Genomic DNA, 23740 nt, shown 5'->3' with positions numbered 1-23740 from the left:
AAGTGCTCTCTCTCTCCACACCACGTTCTTCCTCTCTTCTCATGAAAGATTCTCCTACGCCAAGCATGCATGGCGGATCCGGAGATCGATAGTGGATTGGTGTTTGATATCTACGGTGACATCCGTATCACCCGGTCTCCATTCTTCGACGTCGGGTTCGGATCCGACGACACGGTTGAAGACTACTTAAATCGCATTCTTCCCACGCTCATAGACGTCATCGACGAGCAATTCGAAGACTATTCGTGGACCGTCATCGGCTATCCGTCCGTGCCTCCTCCACCACCGCCAACCTTTCCGTGGCTCAAGACCATCGGCGTTGCAACCTTCCTCATGGCATCGTTTGGTGTGCTGAAGATCTTCTCCCGCTAAGCCTAGTGTAGTTGAGTGATCAATCCCCAAGGTGAAACTCTCGTTATTAAATTACGGATTGTTGATTAATAGCTTTTGGTATTGCTACTATCCTTGGTTATCCATGAGTTTTTGGTTAATCTACTTGTACTCCTTCGCCTAAGCAAGTTAACAACTAAGAACCTTTAATGATTTTACTTGTTATCTCAATAAGCTCTTAATTGTAATTCCATGTCAATCACTTTTAATTTTCTTAAGAAGCTCCTTCGCATGTGGTATCACATCAGATCTTCTTTTCAACAATATGGCGACACAGGTCTTCTATATGGAAGGAAGGATTGTGACAAATAAAGTCATAGTAAAAGCTTAGTCAAAGGTAAAGTTTCCCTTGCTCATGTCATTCAGCAAGTTGAAGGTTGTGGCGTTGTGCAAATCATGGTGGTTGGTCTAGACACAAAGCAATCTCAATTGGCAAGAAACTTGAACAAGAAAACATGTTGCACACGATTTAGTCGAAGAACAATTTTTGGGGTAGATTATTTCGGTCGTCGATTTTAATCCGATCGAGCGGATTTGAAAGGGCAAGTGCCCTCTTAACCTCTCCATGCTAGGAGGGGACGTCGGAAGGCTGTCAGATTTTTGGGAAATAAAAAATAGCACTTTTAAATTAAATTAATAGGCACCATGACCACACAATTGAAGCTCAAAGACTTATGTTGGGATCAATCAATATCCCGAAGCCCTCGACCATCAAATCCTATCCAGCCGGGCGGATTTGAAAGGGCAAGTGCCCTCCCAACCTCCCTTCACGGAGAGGGGATGCCGGAAGGCTATTGGATTTTCTCCGAGCTTAGAAATTTAAAATTGACTTGCACAATATAGATCTAAATGAATTAGTTTGTAGGGGATTCCAAATTTTTAAAATGCCTCTTAAATTCCTACAAAAACAATACAAATATTTTAATAGTGACTTTAACATCGCCCCGAAGATGTCCGTGTTAAAAGTGAATCTCAACCGAGTGGTCAATTTTAAATATTTTAAAGAAGAATGCCGTGTCAAGTGTATCACTAAGATGCGTTCTCAAATAAACTGTCGCTAGAAAGAACGTGGCACGTGCCCTCTAATTGTGTGGTTTTGTTGCAAAAAGACATCACTATATTAAAATCACGGCCAAAACCAGATGTTTCCTAATTGTTTCAAGTCCTTTAGTAATGAATCATAGGATGTATTATCCTTTTGTCAGCTAAGACAAATTTAAATGTATCCCCTTAGACAAACATCACCCTAGGTCTGCAAGGTACCCTTATACGAAGCAGTCCATGGCTACTGACAAAGCTCTTCAGTTAGGTTGGGTCAACTATCTCCTTTGACTAAGTAAACCAGGGATCATGATAACCCGTGACGACAAAACTATGAGATCTTGATCAGGCTCATCTTCATCCCCCATCATATGTTTTAAGTATATGATGATAAATTATAAATCTTAAACCTCAAGATCTAAAGTCAAATTAATGGGCTACTTCTAAGTGAAGCAGTAAAACTCGGTTTTAATCAAGCTATTAGAGAAACTTCCAAGTGAGGTGTAGATCTCTAAAAACTAAACTACAAACAACTTTTAATGAAAACAATAAGTTCTACCCCCAAAGCAAATCCCATGCTACTTCCAAAGGAAAGCTGTAAGATCTATCTAAACATACATGCAATTCTTAAGCAGAGCCATAAGACCTATTTACAATTGAAATCGACGGGCTACTTTCAATGAAAGCAGTAAGACGCACTTATAAAATAAACTTGTTACTTCTAATAGAAGCCATAAGACCCAACAACTTTTAATAGAGGTCGTAAGTTCGATTTTAGTCAATGCATTAGGGGAAGTTTATCGGTAAAAGTAACTTAATTCTAATCCCACATACGGGACGTTTAGCTTATAGCTCTAGGTTATAAGACCCATCATTATGTTACTTCTAAATACAGAAGTCATAAGTCCTACCAAAATAGCCAGACATCTTCCAAGGGAAGTTGTAAGACCTGCTATTTTGAAAACTCTACAAGAAATGAAGAACCTTCAACCAAACCCCTACGCTACTTCTAAATACAGAAACCATAAGACATACTCAAACAATCAGACAACTTTCAAAAGAAGTTGTAAGACCTATTATTTGAGAGACTTCTAAGCGAAATACTAAACACTTAATCAAACACAGGCTACTTCCAAGCGAAGCAATATGACCCGCATGCTAGAAAAACTTGTAAGTGAATAACCCTAAACCAAAACAACTAGGCCACTTGCAAACATAACCGCAAGACCTGTACAAAGTAGAAACCCTGGGCTACTTTTGATGAAAGTAGTAAGACCTAAACTTTTAAACCTACGGGCTACTTAGCCAACTTTCAATGAAAGCATTAAGATCTAGCCCTTTAAACCCTCGGGCTACTTTTAATGAAAGCAGTAAAACCCAACCTTTTAAACCCTAGGGCTATTTTCAATGAAATCAGTAAGACCCAACCATTTAAACACCCTTGGGAAACTTTTAATGAAAGCAATAAGACCCAACCTTTTAAACCCTCAGGTTACTTTCAATGAAAACAGTAAGACTCAACCATTTAAACCCTCGCGCTACTTTTAATGAAAGTAGTAAAATCTAATCTTTTAATCCCTCAAGCTACTTTCAAGGAAAAGAGTAAGACCCAACCCTTTAAACCCTCGATATACTTTCAACGAAAGCAGTAAGACCCATTTCTTGAACAAACATATGAGCTACTTCCAAGGGAAGCTGTAAGACTCTCTATACGTGCTACTTTTAATGAAAGCCGTAAGCCCTGACCCAAATTCAAACGTATGTGCAACTCCTAAACGGAGTCGTAAGACCCACTCTAAATCTAAACTACGGGCAACTTCCAAGCGAAGCCATAAGTCTCAACTTAAATCAAATCATCATAACATCTATCAACTTCAGTTTACTCGGGATCCCTGCGAGGAGGTAACCATTGACTGCTAATTAGATTCCTTGGACACTAAATCAATAATTGTTAGTATTTGTAGACTGAAACCTATAGTATTCTTGGGATGGTAGAATCATGAGATCTTGATCGGGTTTACCTCCATCCCCACAACAAAAATTAAAACTGTTGCACGGCTAAATATTAATTCATCCTTAATCGAGAGTTTTTTTTTGTACGCATTAGGAGGGATAATTAACTATCATGACTTGTGCTCATATGAAATATTGTCCTAAATCTAAATAAATCCTGATACCACCATCATGAAAAATATGGTTAATTAGAATCTGTCTCAAGGTGAATGGAATCCTATGGCTGCAAAGTGAGATTCATGCTTACGCGCCATCTTTTCCCTGAGCGAAAGAACTAGGACATTTGCTATGATGATGCTACTCTACAGCCAACATGAATGAGCAGGGAATACGCTTCAGTTTTGGAATCCAAAGTAGTATTCCTAGTATAATCGATGCAAGCAAAAATTTGGGAAAAGCCCCAAATTTTTGCGAGCAAATGAAACTCTTCCTAGGATAAAAGAAAATACATAAAATATTCAAAAATAGGCAAAATACATACTAAAAAAAGAACTTTTATATTATAATAGACTCTTAAAAACTTGAACACAAACACACACACACACCTAAAGTTGCATTTCATAACATTGCTTGAGAAGAAGGATACAGGTGGGGTGGTCACTTGCGTAGAGAAAAAGAGGTTAGAAGCCAAGACGAAACATAACTCGCAAGCTATAGAGAGGATAAGAAGGGATGGAACAAGCTCGCAAGCTTTTCCAACAAATAAACCCGCAGGTTTAAGCTCCAAATATCACATTATATCTCTCTCTAAAAACTCTCTTCAAGACAAACACTTCATATTTATAGGAGAGAAAGGGGAGCCAAACCGCTACCATAATCACTTAATTAAACTAATTAAAAGAGGGGAAATGGAAAGACATAAGGATGTCCAAAATTCTATCCAGAAACAGCTCCCAAAAATCAGCATAGGAAACGGGTAGGAGAAGCCACAGGAAAGCAGCCATGGGGAGAAACTGAAAAGCCCACACAGGAATTCGGGACTAGCACCCAGCAGCTAGCCACGGGAACAACACAAAGAAGAAACCGAAAGGACACAAGAAGGGGAAGAGGCAGCCAAGGAGCAAACCGAAAAAGGCAGCAAGTAGTCCAAAGCTTGCCTACATCAATTCTCCTCCGGTTGAAAATACTCATCTCCCGATGAGGTGCCTTCAAAATTTTGGAGATCTGACATTTCAGATTCTTGAATTAGAATGTCATACTTTCGTTTGATGGCTTCCATTTGTCGTTCAAATTATGCTAGAAGTGAACGCATCTTAGACTCAAATCTCTCGTCACATAATTGCAGTTGTTCTTGAATCTTGAGTAGTTCGATCTGTATCTGGTCTGAAGAACTTTCTTGTGGCGAGATCCATTAGCTTTTAGGGATAGATTCTTTAAGTTCATTTGTCTTACTTTCTTGCTTGCTTCCCCTTGTGTTATCCATATTGACTTAAAATAAAGGAAGAACCTATAAAAATTTAGATTCACTTGACGCCACAGACTCACATGACACTCACATTTATGACACCAAGACACACATGACAACTTGCTCTGATACCAAATTGATGCAAGCAAAAATTTGAGAAAAGCCCCAAAGTTTTGCGAGCAAATGAAACTCTTCATAGGATAAAAGAAAATACATAAAATACCCCAAAATAGGCAAAATACATACTAAAAAAACAACTTTCATATTATAATAGACTCTTACAAACTTGGATACAAACACACACACACCTAAAGTTGCATTTCATAACATTGCTTGAGAAGAAGGATACAGGTGGGGTGGTCACTTGTGTAGAGAAGAAGAGGTTATAAGACAAGGTGAAACATAGCTTGCAAGCTATAAAGAGGATAAGAAGGGATGGAACAAGCTCGCAAGCTTTTCCAACAAATAAACCCGCATGTTTAAGCTCTAAAAATCACATTATATCTCTCTAAAAACTCTCCTCAAGACAAACACTTCATTTTTATAGGAGAGAAAGGGGAGCCAAACAGCTACCATAATCCCTTAATTAAAATAATTAAAAGAGGGGAAATGGAAGGACATAAGGATGTCCAAAATTCTGTTCAGAAACAACTCCCAAAAATCAGCACAAGAAACGGGTAGGAGAAGCCACAGGAAAGCAGCCATGGGGAGAAACCGAAAAGCCCAAACAGGAATTCGGGATCAGCACCCAGCAGCCAGCCACGGGAACAACACAGAAGAAACCGAAGGGACACAAGAAGGGGAAGAGGTAGCCAAGGAGCAAACCGAAAAAGGTAGCAAGTAGTCCAAAGCTTGCCTACATCAATTCTCCTCCGGTTGAAAATACTCATCTCCCGATAAGGTGCCTTCAAAATTTTGGAGATCCGGCATTTCAGATTCTTGAATTAGAATGCCATACTTTCGTTTGATGGCTTCCATTTGTCATTCAAATTATGCTAGAAGTGAACGCATCTTAGACTCGAATCTCTCGTCATATAATTGCAGTTGTTCTTGAATCTTGAGTAGTTTGATCTGTATCGGGTCTGAAGAACTTTCTTGAGGCTAGATCCATTGGCTTTTAGGGATAGATTCTTTAAGTTCATTTGGCTTACTTTCTTGCTTGCTTTCCCCTTGATGTTTATCCATATTGACTTAAAATAAAGGAAGACCCAATAAAAACTTAGATTCACTTGACACCACATACTCACATGACACTCACATTTATGACACCAAGACACACGACAACTTGCTCTGATACCAAATTGATGCAAGGCGAAAATTTGGGAAAAGCCCCAAATTTTTGTGAGCAAATGAAACTCTTCCTAGGATAAAAAAAAATACATAAAATGCCCCAAAATAGGCAAAATGCATACTAAAAAAATAACTTTCATATTATAATAGACTCTTACAAACTTGGACACAAACCCACACACCTAAAGTTGCATTTCATAACATTGCTTGAGAAGAAGGATACAAGTGGGGTGATCACTTATGTAGAGAAGAAGAGGTTAGAAGCCAAGATGAAACATAGCTCGCAAGCTACAGAGAGGAGAAGAAGGGATGGAACAAGCTCGCAAGCTTTTCCAACAAATAAACCCGCACTTTTAAGCTCCAAAAATCACATTATATCTCTCTCTAAAAACTCTCCTCAAGACAAACACTTCATATTTATAGGAGAGAAAGGGGAGCCAAACAACTACCATAATCACTTAATTAAACTAATTAAAAGAGGGGAAATGGAAGGGCATAAGGATGTCCAAAATTCTGTCCAGAAACAACTCCCAAAAATTAGCACATAAAACGGGTAGGAGAAGCCACGGGAAAGCAGGCAGGGGGAGAAACCGAAAGGACACTAGGAGGGGAAGAGGCAGCCAAGGAGAAAACCAAAAATGGCAGCAAGCAGTCCAAAGCTTGCCTACATCAATTCTCCTTCGGTTGAAAATTGTAATCTCCCGATGAGTTGTTTTAGACTTTTTCTGACGTGGCAAAGGATCTTGTACGCATACATCTTCAAGATCGGCCAATTAATGGATACAACCAAGACTCAAAAAAACTTATAATTAAAACTAACATGACTCACAAACAAAACTCACATGACACTCACATACATGATTACTAACTTGACACCAATACCTATGATATATTAACTTGCTCTGATACCAAATTGATGCAAGCAAAAATTTGGGAAAAGCCCCAAATTTTTGCAAGCAAATGAAACTCTTCTTAGGATAAAAGAAAATACATAAAATACTCAAAAACTAAACCTTCCTAGGAAATAGAAAATACACAAAATACTCAAAAAGCCACTTTTATAATATAAAAATGACACTTACAACTCTTGACACTTACAAACACAAAATAAAGACACCTAAAGTTGCATTTCATTTGTTGAGAAGAAGGATATAGGTGGGGTGGTCGCTTGCAGATAGAAGAAAGAGGTTAGAAGACTAGACGAAGTATAGCTCGCAAGCTATAGAGAGGAGAGGTAGGAAAGAGGCATAGAAATCACTCCATTAATGAGCTAAAACATCAGCTCAAATATTTATGAGCTAGAACCACTTAATTCCCAAAATTTCAGTTCAAAACCAAAGCAGCCAAGGACCAAACTGTGAGACAATAAGCAGCCCAAAGAACAAAATTTTCATTTTGTTTTGACCCCCCCTTGCCTTCATCAATAATACATATAAAGCTTCGGAGGATATTTGTGTTCTCATTTTTAATCTTGCATGTGATTGTTGATTGGACCTTTTTAATAATCATATGTTTATTTTATGATGGAGTCTCAAATTCGAAGTCATTATGAAATTCTTATGCATAAACAAATGCATTAAAAAATATTGATTCTTTTGAATGAAATAAACTATCAACCTTAACATTCATTGAAGATTTGAAGTATGTATGATTAATAGTTCACTTAAAGTGTGCTTCCAGAGCATAGCACTTCACTGCAATGAGGAAATGCTTCACTAGTGTGGAGTGGTGTGGCTCTAGCATGAATTTTGTAGCACCTCACAGTACTTTTTAAAGAGTATCATATGTGATCTTTTGTTTTTAAATTCATTAGGCTTTAAGTCCGGTTCGGTTTGACTCAACTTTTATAGTTAGATTCTCCTCGTTATTGAAATCATCTTCAAGAAAGCTCTATTCGTATTTTATTCTTCTCTTACACAATCGTTCCTCTTTCCTCCTTTTATTGAAAGCAATTGATGCAATTGTTTGATAGTGCCAAACCACCTAATTTTTGGAGCAATTCATTGTGATGCTGTTTTCATGCTCCACGCTAGACCTCTTTCTAGTCGACGTGGGATGAATAGAGAAAATTAAACAATTCATTAATATTCCTAAAACATTCATAAATCAAAGCATTCATAGTTTATAAGATATATATATATATATATATATAGCATAACAGTATATATATATATATACACACACACACAATAACAAACCCCAAAACATTCATATAATTAATCCCACTTATCTAACAACTGCTATACAATAAAATATGGCTATAAATTGACCTAATTCTACTTAGCCTTACTCTTTCCTATAAAAATTCTAGAATAAAAGTTTCGTGAGCTATATGGCTAAAAAAGATATACAATTCTTATATATAATTCAAATGCTCAAAATAGTGAACATGTATGAAGTTATAATTGAACATAATCATAAACTAAGCATTTTTACATTACCCACATTAAAACTTATATTCTTTACATTTATTTGAGAGGTTTGATGGAGAAGTAAAGAGAGAATAAGGAGGATCTACATATGATATTTAGTGATTTAGAGAAAACATATGATAAAGTTTCAAGAGAAGTGCTATGAAAGTTCAGAAAAGAAAGGGGTTAATAATGCTTATATTCAAGTCATTAAGGATATGTATGCAGGAGCTATTGTGTTCTAACTCAAGGTGGTTTTGAGTTTGATTACATCAAGGATCATCCTTAAGCCCATATCTTTTTGCTTTAGTCATGGATGTTCTCACTAGACATTTGCAATAGGTTGTACCCTACTGTATGCTTTTTGTTGATGATATTCTTCTTGTTGATTAGACTAGAGAGGGAGTTGAAGGTAAACTTAAATTATTGAGGTCAACCTTAGAGTCTAAAGGTTTTTGTTTGAGTAGATCTAAAATTGAATATATGGAATGTAATAGATCTAGTGGGGAGATTATTACTTTGGATGATAAGTCATTAATAAGATTGCACATTTTAGGTATATTGGGTCTATTTTTCAGAGTGATGGTGAAATAGATGGGGTTATTATTAGTATAATTCAAGTTTGATGGTTGAATTGGAGGAATTCATCAGGCTTGTTGTGTGATAGAAAGTCCCTCTCAAACTTTAGTGAAATTCTATAACACGGTGGTGAGAGCTGCAATGCTTTATGGTGCTGAATGTTGGCCATTAAAAGAGAAACATAATATTAAGTTAAGTATTGCAGAGATGAGGATGCTCAGGTTGATGAGTGCCTTGACTCTTAGAGACAAGATATAAAATGAGCATATATGTGGAAAGGTTGGAGTAGCTCTAGTGGAAGATAAGATTAGAGAGAGTCGCCTTAGATGGTTTGGTCACATAAAACGACAACCTTCCGATGACCCGATTAGGAAAGTCGATGTATTAGATTTGACTTATGTTAAGCAAAGTAGAGGTAGTCCTAAAAACACTTGGTTAGAATATATTAAAAATGACCTTTCTTTATTAGATTTAAATGAGAATTTGACTCTTAACAGAACACAATTGAGAAAAAAGATTCATGTAGCCGACCCCACGTAGTGGGATAAAGGCTTGATGTTGTTTTGTTTGTTTGTTTTTTTATTTATGCTTGGTTGAAAAGTAATAATGGAATGCCTATCACAATATTATAGGTAGAACAATATCATGTTAATTAATGATTTAAATATTTAATCTTGAATGTAATCATTTTAAAGTTCATTTGCTTAATTATCTTCTTTTTCATGTTTCATTTTGTCTTTAGCCTAAGAATGTGTTATGTCCAAATATCTTGGTTCGAAAAATCATCAAACATTATCGCTATTGAACTACATTGAGGTCCTTTGTTGCCTCCATTGGGGTTTTTCTAGCCCCACTTGCATAGGTATCATGAACATATTATTGTCACCTTTCATGTAATATGACATTCCTCAGGTTTTAGTGGATTATGATCAAATACTTCAACTTTTAGTTAAATTTGTCATGCATTAGTTTAAAATAGACAAATAATCCAGTGCATCATAAGCATGTGGACTAGTGCTTGTTCAAAAAAGGAAGATTTTAAATAACACATTTTTCCTTTTAAAAAAACTACTATCAAATAGCAAACAATTTACATAATCCCAAAATATTTTGATGCAGGACTAGATGCTAAACAGGAAACTTGCACAAAATAATCAAAGAGCAATTTTGGATTTTAGTTATTAGCGATTAAAATATCAAAATAAAACTAATAAGCGGTCTCTTCCATTTAGGCTAAGTTACGCAAGAGACTAGACGAAATCAAAACATTTAGGAATATCCAAAGTAATGCATACAAAATAGCTTTCAACATAGCCTTGATCTAACAAAGAGATATAATAGCAACGAAACAATAATCCTACGCTTACTAATGGATGACGATGATGGAACACAATCTCTTGCTTTGAATAATCTCTCTACGAAGTAGATAGAATATGAAAATACACGAGTCAAGGAAGATGATCACCTTTAAGGAGAACCCGTCTTGATAAGCTATGTGACATTCACTAGTGGTTCCTCCATACCCTCAGGCGTAGTGAATCTTATGTGGTCGACAGATTTTCCTATGAATCCGTCAAGGCGTAGATTAGTTAAATAACGACGATTTGAGAGGATCCACGATGATGTAGTCGTCTTACGCAAGACCGAAATCAAGTTCTGGATTGGTCATACATCATAAACAAGAGAAAGAGAGAGCCTAATAGAGGAAAGTGGAGAGAGTTGGTGGTGGGAAGAGAGGCTGGCGGTTTGTAGGGGAAAAAAAGGATTAGAGTTTGGGAAGAACTAGGTTGAGGGAAGGTGGGAATATTCTAATCTCCAAATCTGAAATTATTTTCAGGTTTTGAGTAGAATTGGAGGGAAAACACTTTGAATTTTGATTTCAAAACACAAGCAATTAAGAGCATTAATGTAGCATTAAAGGGGTGGAGCCCATGTAAGGGGCCGGCGGCATGGAGAGAGGGGGAGAGGGGGTTTTGTGGAGAAATTTAAATCCCATTCCTAATTGGTCTCTTTAATTTAGGAGAAGAAAAATTCCACCCAAATTAAATTTGAATTAGATCGTGAATGAGATTCAATACTTTCCTAAAATAGCTTTCTAATTTAGGAAACTATTTGAAATTCAAAATTTGAATTTCAAATGATGAAAATAATTTCCCAAATTATTTGAACTCTTTAGGTAACCATTAAGGTGGCATTGACTCCTCATTCATGGAGACAAACAAGGGTGGCCAGCGGTGGGGCTTGGCTTGGGTGGGGCGGGTGGAGGAGCTAATGGAGAAAAGGGATTGGATTGGTGGTTAGGGTTGAGGTGAGCTTTGGTAGGAGGGGTTATGGGGTGGAGGTTGGTGGTGGGGATGGCTGGCGGTGGAAGTGGAGTAGAAGGGAAGAAGGAAAGGTGGAGAACCAAGAGCCACCGGTGGTGACTGTTGGGTACGACGGGTGGCCTCTCCTAGGCTCCATCAAACTCTCAAATTCTTTCTCAAGCTCTTACCTAAGCCTCAAGAACACAAGTGCAGGAAATTTCTTTGATTATCATTCATCCCTCAAAAGAACAAGATGAAGGCCTTAAATAGCCTCTACAATGACTTAAAACAAAAGGACTCAAATACGCCCAAGGGGTTACATGGCTCGATCCCTCAAGCAAGGGTAAAAAGGGAAAAATGCTGAAATAAAAAAGATACATCAATAAGTAGACATTAAAAATATCAAAAGTACATCGGATAAATCGTGGCCGTTGATTTACGGCCACGTCGACGGTAGACTTTCCAACTGATGTCCCCATCATATTTATTTTGAGTTTGAATCATTAAAATTTATACAGTGTCATTTATAACTGAATAATATTTTGTGAATGTACATTCAACAATATGAAGAATTTCTAATGCATTGCGCATCTAACTGTAATTCAGGTGCAAATGTACATGCAAAAGACTAAAGAACTTACTTCCTGAAATAGAAGATTGAAGATCTTACCATCATAATGAGTTGCATCTCCAAATTTGACAACTCGCAACCTCTTATGCTTGCAGATCACATACAAACTCAAACTTCTCAATTTCTATAATTTCTATCATAATCAAAATAAATATAGCTCAATTTATTTCAAATTAACGTTTTATGTCAAAACTTCCTCTTCTTAATACAATACGTGAATCTTAAACCACAATTGAATATTATTTAAATTAGGATCTTTACAAAAATTGAATATATATAATGCAAACCAATTTCTTGCCTCTTTTCTTTTCCTTCCCTAATTCCCTCTTCTTCCTGTTTTTCTTCTTTCCCCTCTTTCTCCTCCTTTTTCTGTTTTCTCTTCTTCCATCTCCTTCTTCTTCTCTTTCTCCTTCTCCTACCCGTTCTGCCCCTTACATCCTCTTGACCTTCTCTTACTTCTTCCCCTTCCATCCTTTGGACCTTCTCTTGCTTCTACACCAACCCGAGACCTCTTGGCACTAAAAATGGCCCTAAACTGAGAGTTCCTTGTGATGTGAATGCTCGACAAAGCATGGAAGGGAATTACTATTTAATGCATTTTACCTAATCTACCTTTAACAATAGGTAATAGATGTTTCCCTAAGTGAAATACTGATTTTTCCTAGCTCTACTACTATAGATTTAATGGATGAACATTAATATTAAAAAAAAAAAAAACTTTAGGAAATTTTTATTAAAATCAAAATTAATGCTATAACTTTCTTAGCATTTACTTTTTTATATCAAAATGTTCCATTTGATGAATATAACCCAATGAAATATTTTTTTTTTTAAATGATTTTTGTGAAAGTCAATATTTTGAGGTATAATTTTAGTGTTCTAAGATTTCATATCTTCCATGTTTCAACAGCAGCATATTATTGCATGGAGCTAAGGCCAAAAAAATTGAAGAATCAAGTGTTTCCATGACTTTAACATTCGGCCAATTTTGTTCCACTTAATCCCCATTTCATGGGCACATATTTTTACGACTAAGGAATGGGGATGAGGACCGAAACATGGCACTAAAAGTCTCTATTGAGATAAAAAAGATGGGCTGTCAAGAACGTAGAGGAGGTAGGATGTGCAGTTGGTCAGATATAGTATAGATAAGTAAATCTAAGGCAAGAAATCATGGAAATCCCTACTTTGACTTATGCGCAAAGAAGGAGAGCTTGTCCATCTATAAAATGCATGTGTGAAGTGAAGTCGAGTCTAAGAAATTTTTTTACTTTTACCTTATGAAAATTGGGTATTACGTTCGCTACTTTGTATTACTACCTTCTCCCATATAGGATTATCTTTTTAGATGTGGTTTCTTTTGCACACATATTACTGTGACTTTTGATGCATTAAGAGGTAAATACGAAATATTATTTAAACATGAGGAGTTACTTGAGCATAGTGTAAACAATGTAAAATTATAGCCTTGCGTGTTGAACCCATATGGAGTGCATCTCATGGAGGAGATATTCACCTCCTCTGAACGCCTTAAATGACAGTAGAAGTTCTTGATGATGTTCCCCTTAGGACATACAATTGTATAAGTAGTGATACTTCTTGTTCTGAAGTGGCTAGAAATGTCCTTACATTTGGTTCATATGACCATCATACTTAACTTGAGCTGACTAGGAATCCTAGAGATCGTATGGATCATAGAGATTATTAGGAGAGTAAATAAAGTTGAGATCCAAGAGGCCCTTGACACCTTCAAGATTATTATTCTAGTGATGATCTCGATGAGAAGACAATAGGCATCATGTTGAATATGAATTAATAGATATGAAGTAAATATCAATGCTTCCACTTTTGTTGGAATAAATTACTTTATTTTATTTTTTATTGATTGGATATTTGAATTTGAGGTTCTCTTTGATTAGATATTCTATGGGTACTGAGAATGTGCTAAATATGCAAAGTTTAAATTGGTTAGTGTTGATAAAGATTTTTTCTAGGATTTAAGCGTAACATAGACCATTTTGCAGAACATCCTATTAGAATTTTGGTTGATGTGAAAGCTAGATTGACAGAGAGACATCAATATACTTTTTTTATATCTAGAATGGTTAAATAATTGATGAATCTGAGGTAAAATATATTGAATAGTGTTGACCTGTATGTTATACCCAAGGGAAAAAAAAAAAAGAGAGAAGCTCAGAATCATGCCTTACCCGATGGATCCTCAAAACCTTGCCGAAATCGTGCAATAGTTAGCAAATACTTAAATTAATTTGAAAAGTTGAATTTTAGGTGTGACATGCAAGAAGAAATATGGGTATTAACATTGTAAATTATCTTTGCCCTAAAATTAAGATAATAATGCGATTTTTTTAAATAGGATCATAAATAATGCTTATCATAGAGGATATCATGTTTCATCTATTCTTGTGATGATTTAACCTCATTAAGTGTGTGAAAAAATTTATAAATTTTCAGTTGTCACGTGGAAGTCCTAAACTAGTATTACTATTGTATTTCATCAATTAAATCATCCAATACATGCACGAGATTGTCATTAACCAATATATTTCATTCTAAGCTATTTGACACTTTATACAATTTGAAATTACAATTTTCTTCTTGTGGCATGTGAGTCATCCATGTGAAATTTTTGATGCATCCGGCGGATGAACAAATAATCTTAAAATTCTTGATGCATGCCACTATTTTTAGATGTTAAAAGGGAATGGGAGTTTTTTATTTTGCATTTGAAGCCCATAATATCAACTTTTTATTGGTTAAAGAATGCTAATTATTCTCCTATGAGGAGAAAAATATATCCTTATCTTTCTCTCTCTATATATATATTCCTTTTGCCATTTTGTAAGTATTTAGACATTTTATATTAAGTGCTGATCAACTTTAATGTTTTACTTATCAATATATAAATATTCTTAACCACTTTATTTTTATCTTTACCATTTTAGGATTGTAGGCATGGGTGGCATTGGTGAATCGCTTATGCTGGTTTCTTTCTGTGGTGCTTGCACTTTTTTGACATCTATATCATTAAGTGCAATTGCTACAAACGGGGCAATGAAGGTATCTTAGCTTTTTTCCTTCGTGATTTTTTATATGCATTAGACATTATGTGCATGCCGGATGTGCTGTTTACTCAAATTTATGCATTCACAACTTCTCATCTAATAACCTATTGTCCAACCAATTGATTTCTATGGATTTCACTATAAGTTTGCTCCCTACCTTAAATTGATACATCATCTGCTCTGCATTCTTTAATGAATCCTCAATTTATTAAGTCTATTTTTCTTTGAGGATTCCATCTTCCGGCTTTACACACGCATGGGTTTCATAACCTCTTCATTCCATGTATAAGCTGAGGTTAGATGGATGCCTACTGGAGCTACTTTGCTATATATGCCATTCTGGAAAAATTTCTCAAAATGAGTTTGCCTGCCACCATTATTATTGTGCCATGGTGCATTTTAATGGTGGGAGTGATGGAGAGGAATGAATTGGTTAATGGTAGTGGAGCCGCTTTTAGATTGACCATCCAGGATATACCTTTTATAGTTAGGACATTTTTGCAGTTTTATTTTCTTAATCTATAAATTCTAAAATATATCATGATTAATCATCTTTATGATGAACAAATTGATAGATAGGACATTGAATATTACATTAGGATTTTTGGATTGGAAACATCATCTGTTTGATTTGTATAAATTAAATGTTAGAGATTTTTTGTATATTGAATTGTGATGGAGCTATCATAAAACTTTAAACTCTTTCAAGCCATCCTAAAAGTTGGCAATTAAAAGTCCCTGTCACATTGTGTCCAAATCATATCACCAAAGCTAAGATTACTTAATTCAGATTTCAGCCAAATAGATTGGCTATGAACATTTAATTTTGGAACTTCTTGACTCAAAAATTGGCTTTAACATGATTATTGTTAAAGGAATTGTCACTAGCATCAAATTTTTTTAGAATTACTTAAATTTTTGGCTAAATGCATTCCAATAATGTAAAGGTATTATCTTGCTTGGTGCACACATTCTTGAATTTATCATTATTACATTTTGTACTTAATTATTAACAATTGTCAAAGTGCTCATTTATAAAGGTGAATGCTTTTTATATGCTTCAATATGTGCTGTCTTGTTCATATTTTTTGTTTGATGATAGGGTGGGGGACCATATTATCTTATTGGTCGAGCCCTTGGTCCAGAAGTTGGTGTCAGTATTGGTTTATGCTTCTTCCTTGGGAATGCTGTTGCTGGAGCACTGTACGTGTTTTAATATTGTCTTGTATAATGTTCTGCTCATTTTTCAATTTTTTGTTTTGTTCCTGCACATTGAGAAATCTGGTAGAGCAAACCTTTATGCAGTTCAGTTCCTTAGCTTAGCATGCCTGGTGTTTTCTAGAGAAGAACTCATAAAATGGGTTGAAATGCATCATTGAGTCATGAACGCCTAAATTTCTTGAATTAATGTGGCATTTCTAGGGTTGTAAATGTGCCGAGCTGGCTGGTGAGCCAGCTGAACATGGCTTGCTAATGAGCTTGCAAATTGAACTTATTGAGCCACAAGCTGGAGCTCGAGCTCAAACTCAAGCTCATATATTAAATGAGCTTGAGTTCAAGCTTGACGAAACTCGGCTCGTAGACTCACGATCCGGCTTGAATAAAGTAGATATTTAGAATCTTGCAAAGAAATAAAAAGCTGCTAGAAAATTTTCTTGTATTAACAAATGGGACTCCATTCAATGGAACAACGAAAAGTATCACCACAGTAATTCCATAAGTAAACATGTATCAATGCAGCTGTACAACATTGGTTTCTTTTTTTATGAACTTATTTTTATTTTTGACTTCCGAACCCTATGGTTCAACACTTATTTCTCCTCCCCTTCTTTGAGAAGAGCGTCGTTCCTCCTCCAGTGATCTCCATCCACCATCTTGTAGCTTCCTATTCTTCTTAAGAGTCTAACTGTTGGTCTCGTAGATGCCTTCTCCAATGAGTTTCCGCCCAACTTCCTTTGGCGATGCTTCTCCAGAGAGCTCTTGGGTTGAGCTCTCAAGCTTGAGAAAGATTGGGCGAGTTAAGCTCGAGCTTGAGTTTGAGCTACATTTTTGAGTGACGAGTCCAATTTGAGTTTGTTGTGAATCGACTTTTTTATGCCCTAGGCATTTCTATAGTGCTTAAGATTTTGATGCCTGTTTTATATATATATATACCATGGAAGAATTCTCCAATCTTATAGTTTATCTAGCATTTATAAATATTACTTCTTAAAACTAGTCGCCATAGATAAATAATGTGTCTTTTCATGATATTTTTTATTTAAATTTGAATAAAATTGAGTTCAGAGTTCTGTACGCATGCATACCATTGTATGCATGCGAATCTCATCAAAATAACGAAGTAGTATAATTCATGAGACATTGTGCTATATACGAAAAAGTTGAGTATAACATGTACACAAAAAAGAATTTCAAAAGATATGTACTAGAGAGGATGATCTGTAACCTTATAAATAAAGAAGAGGATCAAAATTATTAGATCATAGAGCTTACAAAAATTGAAAAATATGAGTTTGTGATTATAGTGAAATCAGTGTGGAAATGAAGAAAGAAGATTTAAGTTTAGGGATTCAAACCATCCTAGTAAATGCCATTTGAACAAGATCATTGTGGAAAAACTTAGTTCGTTTTTCAATTAGTTTTTGATTTTATTTCTTAATCAAATCATGATTTTTTTTAATGTTGATAAACAATCTAAAAAGAATTTGGTGATATAGTTTGATTATTTTTTAAGAATATGTGACTGCTATTCAAGCTAGATAAAAAAATGGAAAGCTCGTTAATTTAAACTAGGAAAAGGGAACTTGAATCCACCAAAAGAGGGAGGACATATGCAGGGAATCAATAATCCCAAGAACTTGATCAATTCAAGCCATCGATACCAATAATGGTCATTCTGTCTAAATTGACCAGTCTAAGATCACAATGAAATGACATGAATTAACTCATTGTCGGTGAGGTATTTGGCACTAGTAATTGTTGAACTTGACTTGGCCTCCAAGTGACCCCATAGGTTAAGAGTAGGCACTTGGACTTGGTGCCAAGAGGTGATGTTGTAGCTTGTCATGCCTTGCCACGACTCAACTTAGGTGCTCGGACTAGTGAGGTGGGAGCTGATGGTAGGATGAAAGTTTAAAGCTTTCTATTGATAAAAAATAAAACCGTCTAAAACAATTGCTTTTCTTTACATAAGACTTCCAATATCATAAAAGAGTCACTAAATAAAAAAAAAATTATTTATCATCATGATGTTCACATAGATCCTGAAAAATACATATAAATATTTGGAGGGAAAATATTTAAATTACTCTATTCATCTATCATAACTTTACAAGTACCGAACATTTCATGTTTCTCAGATATTGTAAATAAAACCCCTTCTATCATCCATTCATTTACTCTATCAAAGAATTTTTAGAAAACTTGATCAACTGATGCGGTTGACATAAATATATAACTCATTGCATATATCACAATTCTATACTACAATAACTTAAATAATAATAATAATAATAATATGCAATGTAATCATCATATTTAAACTATAAAGAAATTATAAAACTAGGCTTTTCATTTCAATAACAATTATAATCATAATATTATGTAGACTTCTATAAATGTCCCATAATGTGATCAAATATGATAAAAATGATGAACAATGAACACGCTGTCGTGTAAGACTAGTCTGGAGTGCATCGTCTATGATGAAAGCACTTAATTGCCAGGGACTTGTGTTAGCACATTCAAAATGTTGTAAATGCCTGGACACGACACCCATATTGTCTAGATCTTCACATGAGAAAAAATCACAAAATATTAGATATATATGCCCTAAAGTGATATGAAAATTCATTATGTATGAGTAACGAGGATTTGTGAGGAAGAGCCATTATATATACATATAATTAAAATTTGAATTAAATTAAATTATGCTAAAAAACCTATAATTAATTTTTGGCAACCTTACAAAATAATGCCCTACTTGCAGAACTTGCTTAGACTGTTAGGAAGCTTCTGTAGCATCTGAAGAAATCTAGTGTCCATCAAGGGATAAGCAAATTATAAGGTGATATCTTCATGCTGGTTTTTTAGGCCTTTGTTCTATATATCACCTTCTTTGTGGATTGCCAGATCCTCATGGAAGCTATAATTGCTTCTGGAACACTGGTACTTTTTTTTGCTTGACATAGATGTATGTTCTGTTGCTCTTTCCAGTTATGTACTCGGAGCTGTTGAAACATTCTTAGATGCTGTGCCAAGTGCTGGATTTTTCAGAGGTAATTTTTTTTAGATCTGCTCCTCATTTTATTCTGCAATACTAATTATTGGGTGTTCCAGGATATATAACCTTGATATGATATTTTTGATTTAATAGAAATGAACAATTTTGCTTACTTGATTTGCAAATAAAATGCAACTCTCTGAATTATTAATGCAGGACTATTACAATTGTCATTTCTTCTCAATAAATATCATTGCCGTGCCTATAGTTTAGCGTGTTTTAATTATGCTTCATATTTTAAGTATATAATAAGGAAACAATCTTCCATCAATATGGGAAAAGCTCCTAATATTTTTTTTAATAGGAAATATTATTGTATTAGTCTTAAGCAATTTCTGTATGTACTCAGGGCTCTCTTCTATATAAAGGTTGCCTAACGACAATGCGCATTAATTGAAGGTTATCGAGTGAAAAACATGTTTGCTTGAAAGCTCATCTCCTCGTGGGATGTGTTCTCTTTTTCTCATTCTCTTAGGGTTGCTTTCTTTCTTCCTTTCTTTCTCTCTCCTTGTATTTTATACCCATTCCTCAAGTTACATAATCATTAAAGAGTCCTTCCCCATATCTGATATAGGTGCCAAGCTGGGCTAGTAATTAAGCTGGAGCTTGAGATCATGCTTGATGTTAAGATTATTTCATTTAATTATTTTGTTCCTCCGCTAGAGATACAAGATGTTGAATTTGCTTAATGGCGTGATGACATCTTAAGCTGAAGTCCCAAGATCCTCTTAAAGATGGACTATTTCTTAGTATCGTTGTTGTTCGATATTGATAAATTTTTTAAGGAGATTTTCAAGTTTATATTTGTAGAAACTGTTTGTCAATAAATATTCATTTGATCAAGTTTATTTTTGTTTCATAGTTTGCCTTCTTTTTAATTATAGTATTTTTGGAACATGTCTATGATGATGTGCCTATGGGAATGAGACATGTTGCCTTTTTTCATGATACTCTTAGTATAGGTAATCTCTCATCTTATTATGCCCAAGTTGTTTGTTTCATTAGTGTTGCTATTGGATTAATTGTTGAATTTGAAGTCCTCTGTTTTAAGTCTGCTTGAGTGTTATTCTTCGGGCAACTTCAATTTTAGCCGGCATGCAATGAAGTTGTAGCATGTTTATTAAAAAAAAGGGCTCACAAAAGCCACAAATTTCACTCTCATATGTTATTGTGGATGATCCCCCACTTGCAAACAATCTTTTCTTCTAATTCCATGTCTTAGTATTTCTAGCGCACATCTCCCATTATCTCATTTCTTGCACTTGCTCACCTCTCTCGGTCATCTTTTAGTCCGGTGTCATCCTTACCCGTAACGCACTGTGTGCTCTTTTCTAGACACTTACTATAGCTGATGTAAAACAACATGCGGTGAATCAAGAATTACACTTGAAAAATTAATAGAAGTAATGACTTTTACCTTGCTACCAAAACTCTTTGTTTGCTCAAGTTGAGTTTAAGAATAAGACATTGATAGATTAAGCAATGACAATAAATTACATGTAAAGATTAGAGGAGCTTTTCAAAATATCACCGAGAATTTAAGTAATGCAATAGCTACGAATAACAAAGCCCCAAATTTAATACTTAGATCATTCACCTTGAAGTTTTTCACTCGTTTTGAAAGTGGTGGCTAGCGGAGGAGAATCGTAAGTAGACTTAGCGATGCCACTAGTAGACAAGTGATTCCGAGAGGACTCGTCGCCGGAGAAGAAGCCGAATTTGGAGGAGCGGGTGGGCGGACGTCAATGATCCACTCGGAGTCTGGACGTTGTTTGTCGATGACGTGTATGAGAGTCGGGAGGATCCGGTCCAAGTAAGCTCCAACGGTGTCGTCGTCGGAATCAAATCCCGCGTCGAAGAAAGGCGATTGCCGGATGTCGAGATTACCGTGGGCGTCGAACACAAGTCCCCATTCAAATTCGGGGTCGGCCATGCATTCTTGCCTAGGGTTGAAGGAGTACCCGAGAGGGAATAGGAGGTGGCAGGTCTTGGGGTGGTGGAGGGAGAAGGAAAATAGATGTTATTTAGTGGGAGGGAAGAAAGCTGAATCTGATTTCAGATTTTAATTTAGAGGAGACAGGGAAGATTTGTTTCAAATCTCAGGTTTGAAATTTGAAATAAAACTGAAATCCCGTGAGAGATGGGGAGGGATTTAGGAGATATTTGAGTATTGATTGGTGGGGATTGGAGAGATAAAAGAGGAGAAGGTGGCCGGCCCCATGGAGAGATGAGAGCAACCAAAATAGTGACGTGGCCTCTCTTGAGAAACTTACGGAATTAATAAATCTGAGAATCAATTCTCAGATTTACTCTACAGAAAGATTTCCTAAATGGCTTTAGCTTCTAGCCGTTGGAAACTTCCCGTTAAATGCAAAGAAATAAAACAGGCCAAAATTCCTAATAGAATGAGAGGTAGAATAGGAAAGAAATTAAAGCATTGGGCCTGGGATTTCAAATTTTGAAAACAGGTGGACGGGTGGGCTGATGTGGGCGGCCGTGGGAGCGGTAGGGAGGGACGGCCGGCGGCTTGGGTTGGCCGGCGGGGGGGGGGGCAAGGTGGCCGGCGGCTTAGGGCTTCTTGGAGCAGGCGGCGGCAAGGGCAAGGGGGAAAAAGAGATGGAATTTTCTGGGGATTTGACGACTACGAATTTACTAACCTCAAATGTCTTCTCGTTGAATTTCCACAAGATTAGCTAGCACAAAAACTAGAACTCACAAAGAGATCTAGTCTTCTCCGACGAACTCACTAAGAGATCTTGGAGGGAGGAACTCACAAAGAGAACAAGTAGTAATTTTCATTTCATCAAAAATTAAAAACTATTACATAAGAAAACGGCCATATAAATAGGCCTCACAATGACAAAGAAAGCAAAAGACTAAAATGCCCCTCGGGCTACAATAGCGACCAAATACCCATAAGGACAAAAACGAAAAAAACATAAAATAAAATTAAACTACTACATAAAATGAAGAAAATCCAGATCATCGTGGCCGTCGATCTGTGTCTCGGGCGATGGTACACATGTCGAAATCTGATGTCCCCATCAATAGCCTTCTAATTTCACAACCTAATCATATATCTCTTTCACGTTTTGTGTGTTATGGAGTCATTAGCAATTACTTTAGAAATTTGATCGTTCAAGAAAAGCCGATTCATTCCCTTAGTTCTCCTTGATGTGTAAATGAGAGGATTCAGGAGTGGTTTTCTCTATGCAGGTAAGGTTTGTTTTATCCACATTTTCGTTGATATTTAAATCAGTTATTTTGATATGGTGTTTCAAAACATTTATTAAATTGCTAATTAATGAGATATAAATTTTTTGATCCTTGGTCTTAAATACAAAGGGATTTAACTTTTGATTACGTCAATAATTCAAGTAATATGTATTTAAATTGTGCATTGACATAAATATCCATGTTGATACATTGATAACCATACTTGCATTTTGAAAAGCATGCTAATATAGTAATATTTCAAAAAGTATGTAAAAAAAGCAAACCCTTCTACGATGTGTTTGAATAATTGGGAGAGGCTATTAAATAAATACATGACTATAAATGGCTTGCATGTATATCTTCAAGTGCCTTGGTGTGTATGTCAACACAAAATGGGAATGTATTAAATACGCTTGAAATTATCTAATAAAACTTATGCCATGGGTTCTAATAGACCCCTGGCTAATCTGAAATGTCTATAATGCCTTTTAGGGTAGCAAAATCTTCTAAAAACATCTTAATGCCTAAATTACTAAAATGCTTGTTGATTCAAATACATTCAATGTCTGCTTGGTTGATCAAGCAGATTGGTCAAAGACCCGAGTTCTATTTCTATCTTTAATATGTCTCAAATTTTAAATTAAGTTAATTTTAAACATCAAATGTTAGTCAAGAACATAAGTTCCACTTCAACCAAATGAATTAAGCGGACACAAATACCTCAAGTCAATTAAATTCAACCTAAATTCAGGTCACCTTGCCTATATGAGTATATGGTAAGGCTATAAGACCCATCATTAGATTTTCTTGTCTTCGAGGTTGTAAGTCTTTGTTATGGGTCTTTTAATAAACATAAGTCACATGCCCAATAATTTGAGCTTTCTAATAGATGTAAAGCCTATCCCAAATAGTGACGGTCTTTCCAAGAATGTATTCCCTAATTCTATTCATGGTTTAAAATTGCGCAATGTGAGGCTCGCATTGAGGCCCGCCTTTGCGCAATTCCAGTAAAAAACGCCTCGACGCTTACGCCTCAAGTTTTTTTATGAGGCTTGCGCCTCACCTTGGTTTAGGCTTGCCTCGCCTTGGTTGA

The 23740-nt window shown here is 35.7% G+C and overlaps 1 protein-coding gene across 2 annotated transcripts in view; it reads left to right on the top strand.

Annotated features, from left to right (window-relative positions):
- The window catches only part of LOC110100851 (cation-chloride cotransporter 1), a 66810-nt gene that overhangs the window by 23003 nt on the left and 20067 nt on the right, over nucleotides 1–23740 (top strand). For both annotated transcript variants that reach the window (XM_020828544.2, XM_020828546.2), the window contains 3 exons: nucleotides 15030–15144; nucleotides 16252–16352; nucleotides 19365–19426. In XM_020828544.2, coding sequence (XP_020684203.1) covers nucleotides 15030–15144; nucleotides 16252–16352; nucleotides 19365–19426 — 278 coding nt within the window. The remainder of the gene's footprint in view (nucleotides 1–15029; nucleotides 15145–16251; nucleotides 16353–19364; nucleotides 19427–23740) is intronic.

The sequence above is a fragment of the Dendrobium catenatum genome, unplaced genomic scaffold, assembly GCF_001605985.2.
Source record: "Dendrobium catenatum unplaced genomic scaffold, ASM160598v2 fragScaff_scaffold_1271, whole genome shotgun sequence".
In the NCBI taxonomy this organism is placed as follows: Eukaryota; Viridiplantae; Streptophyta; class Magnoliopsida; order Asparagales; family Orchidaceae; genus Dendrobium; species Dendrobium catenatum.
Note: the sequence above shows the minus strand (reverse complement) of the source record. Positions and strands in the feature narration are given on the sequence as shown.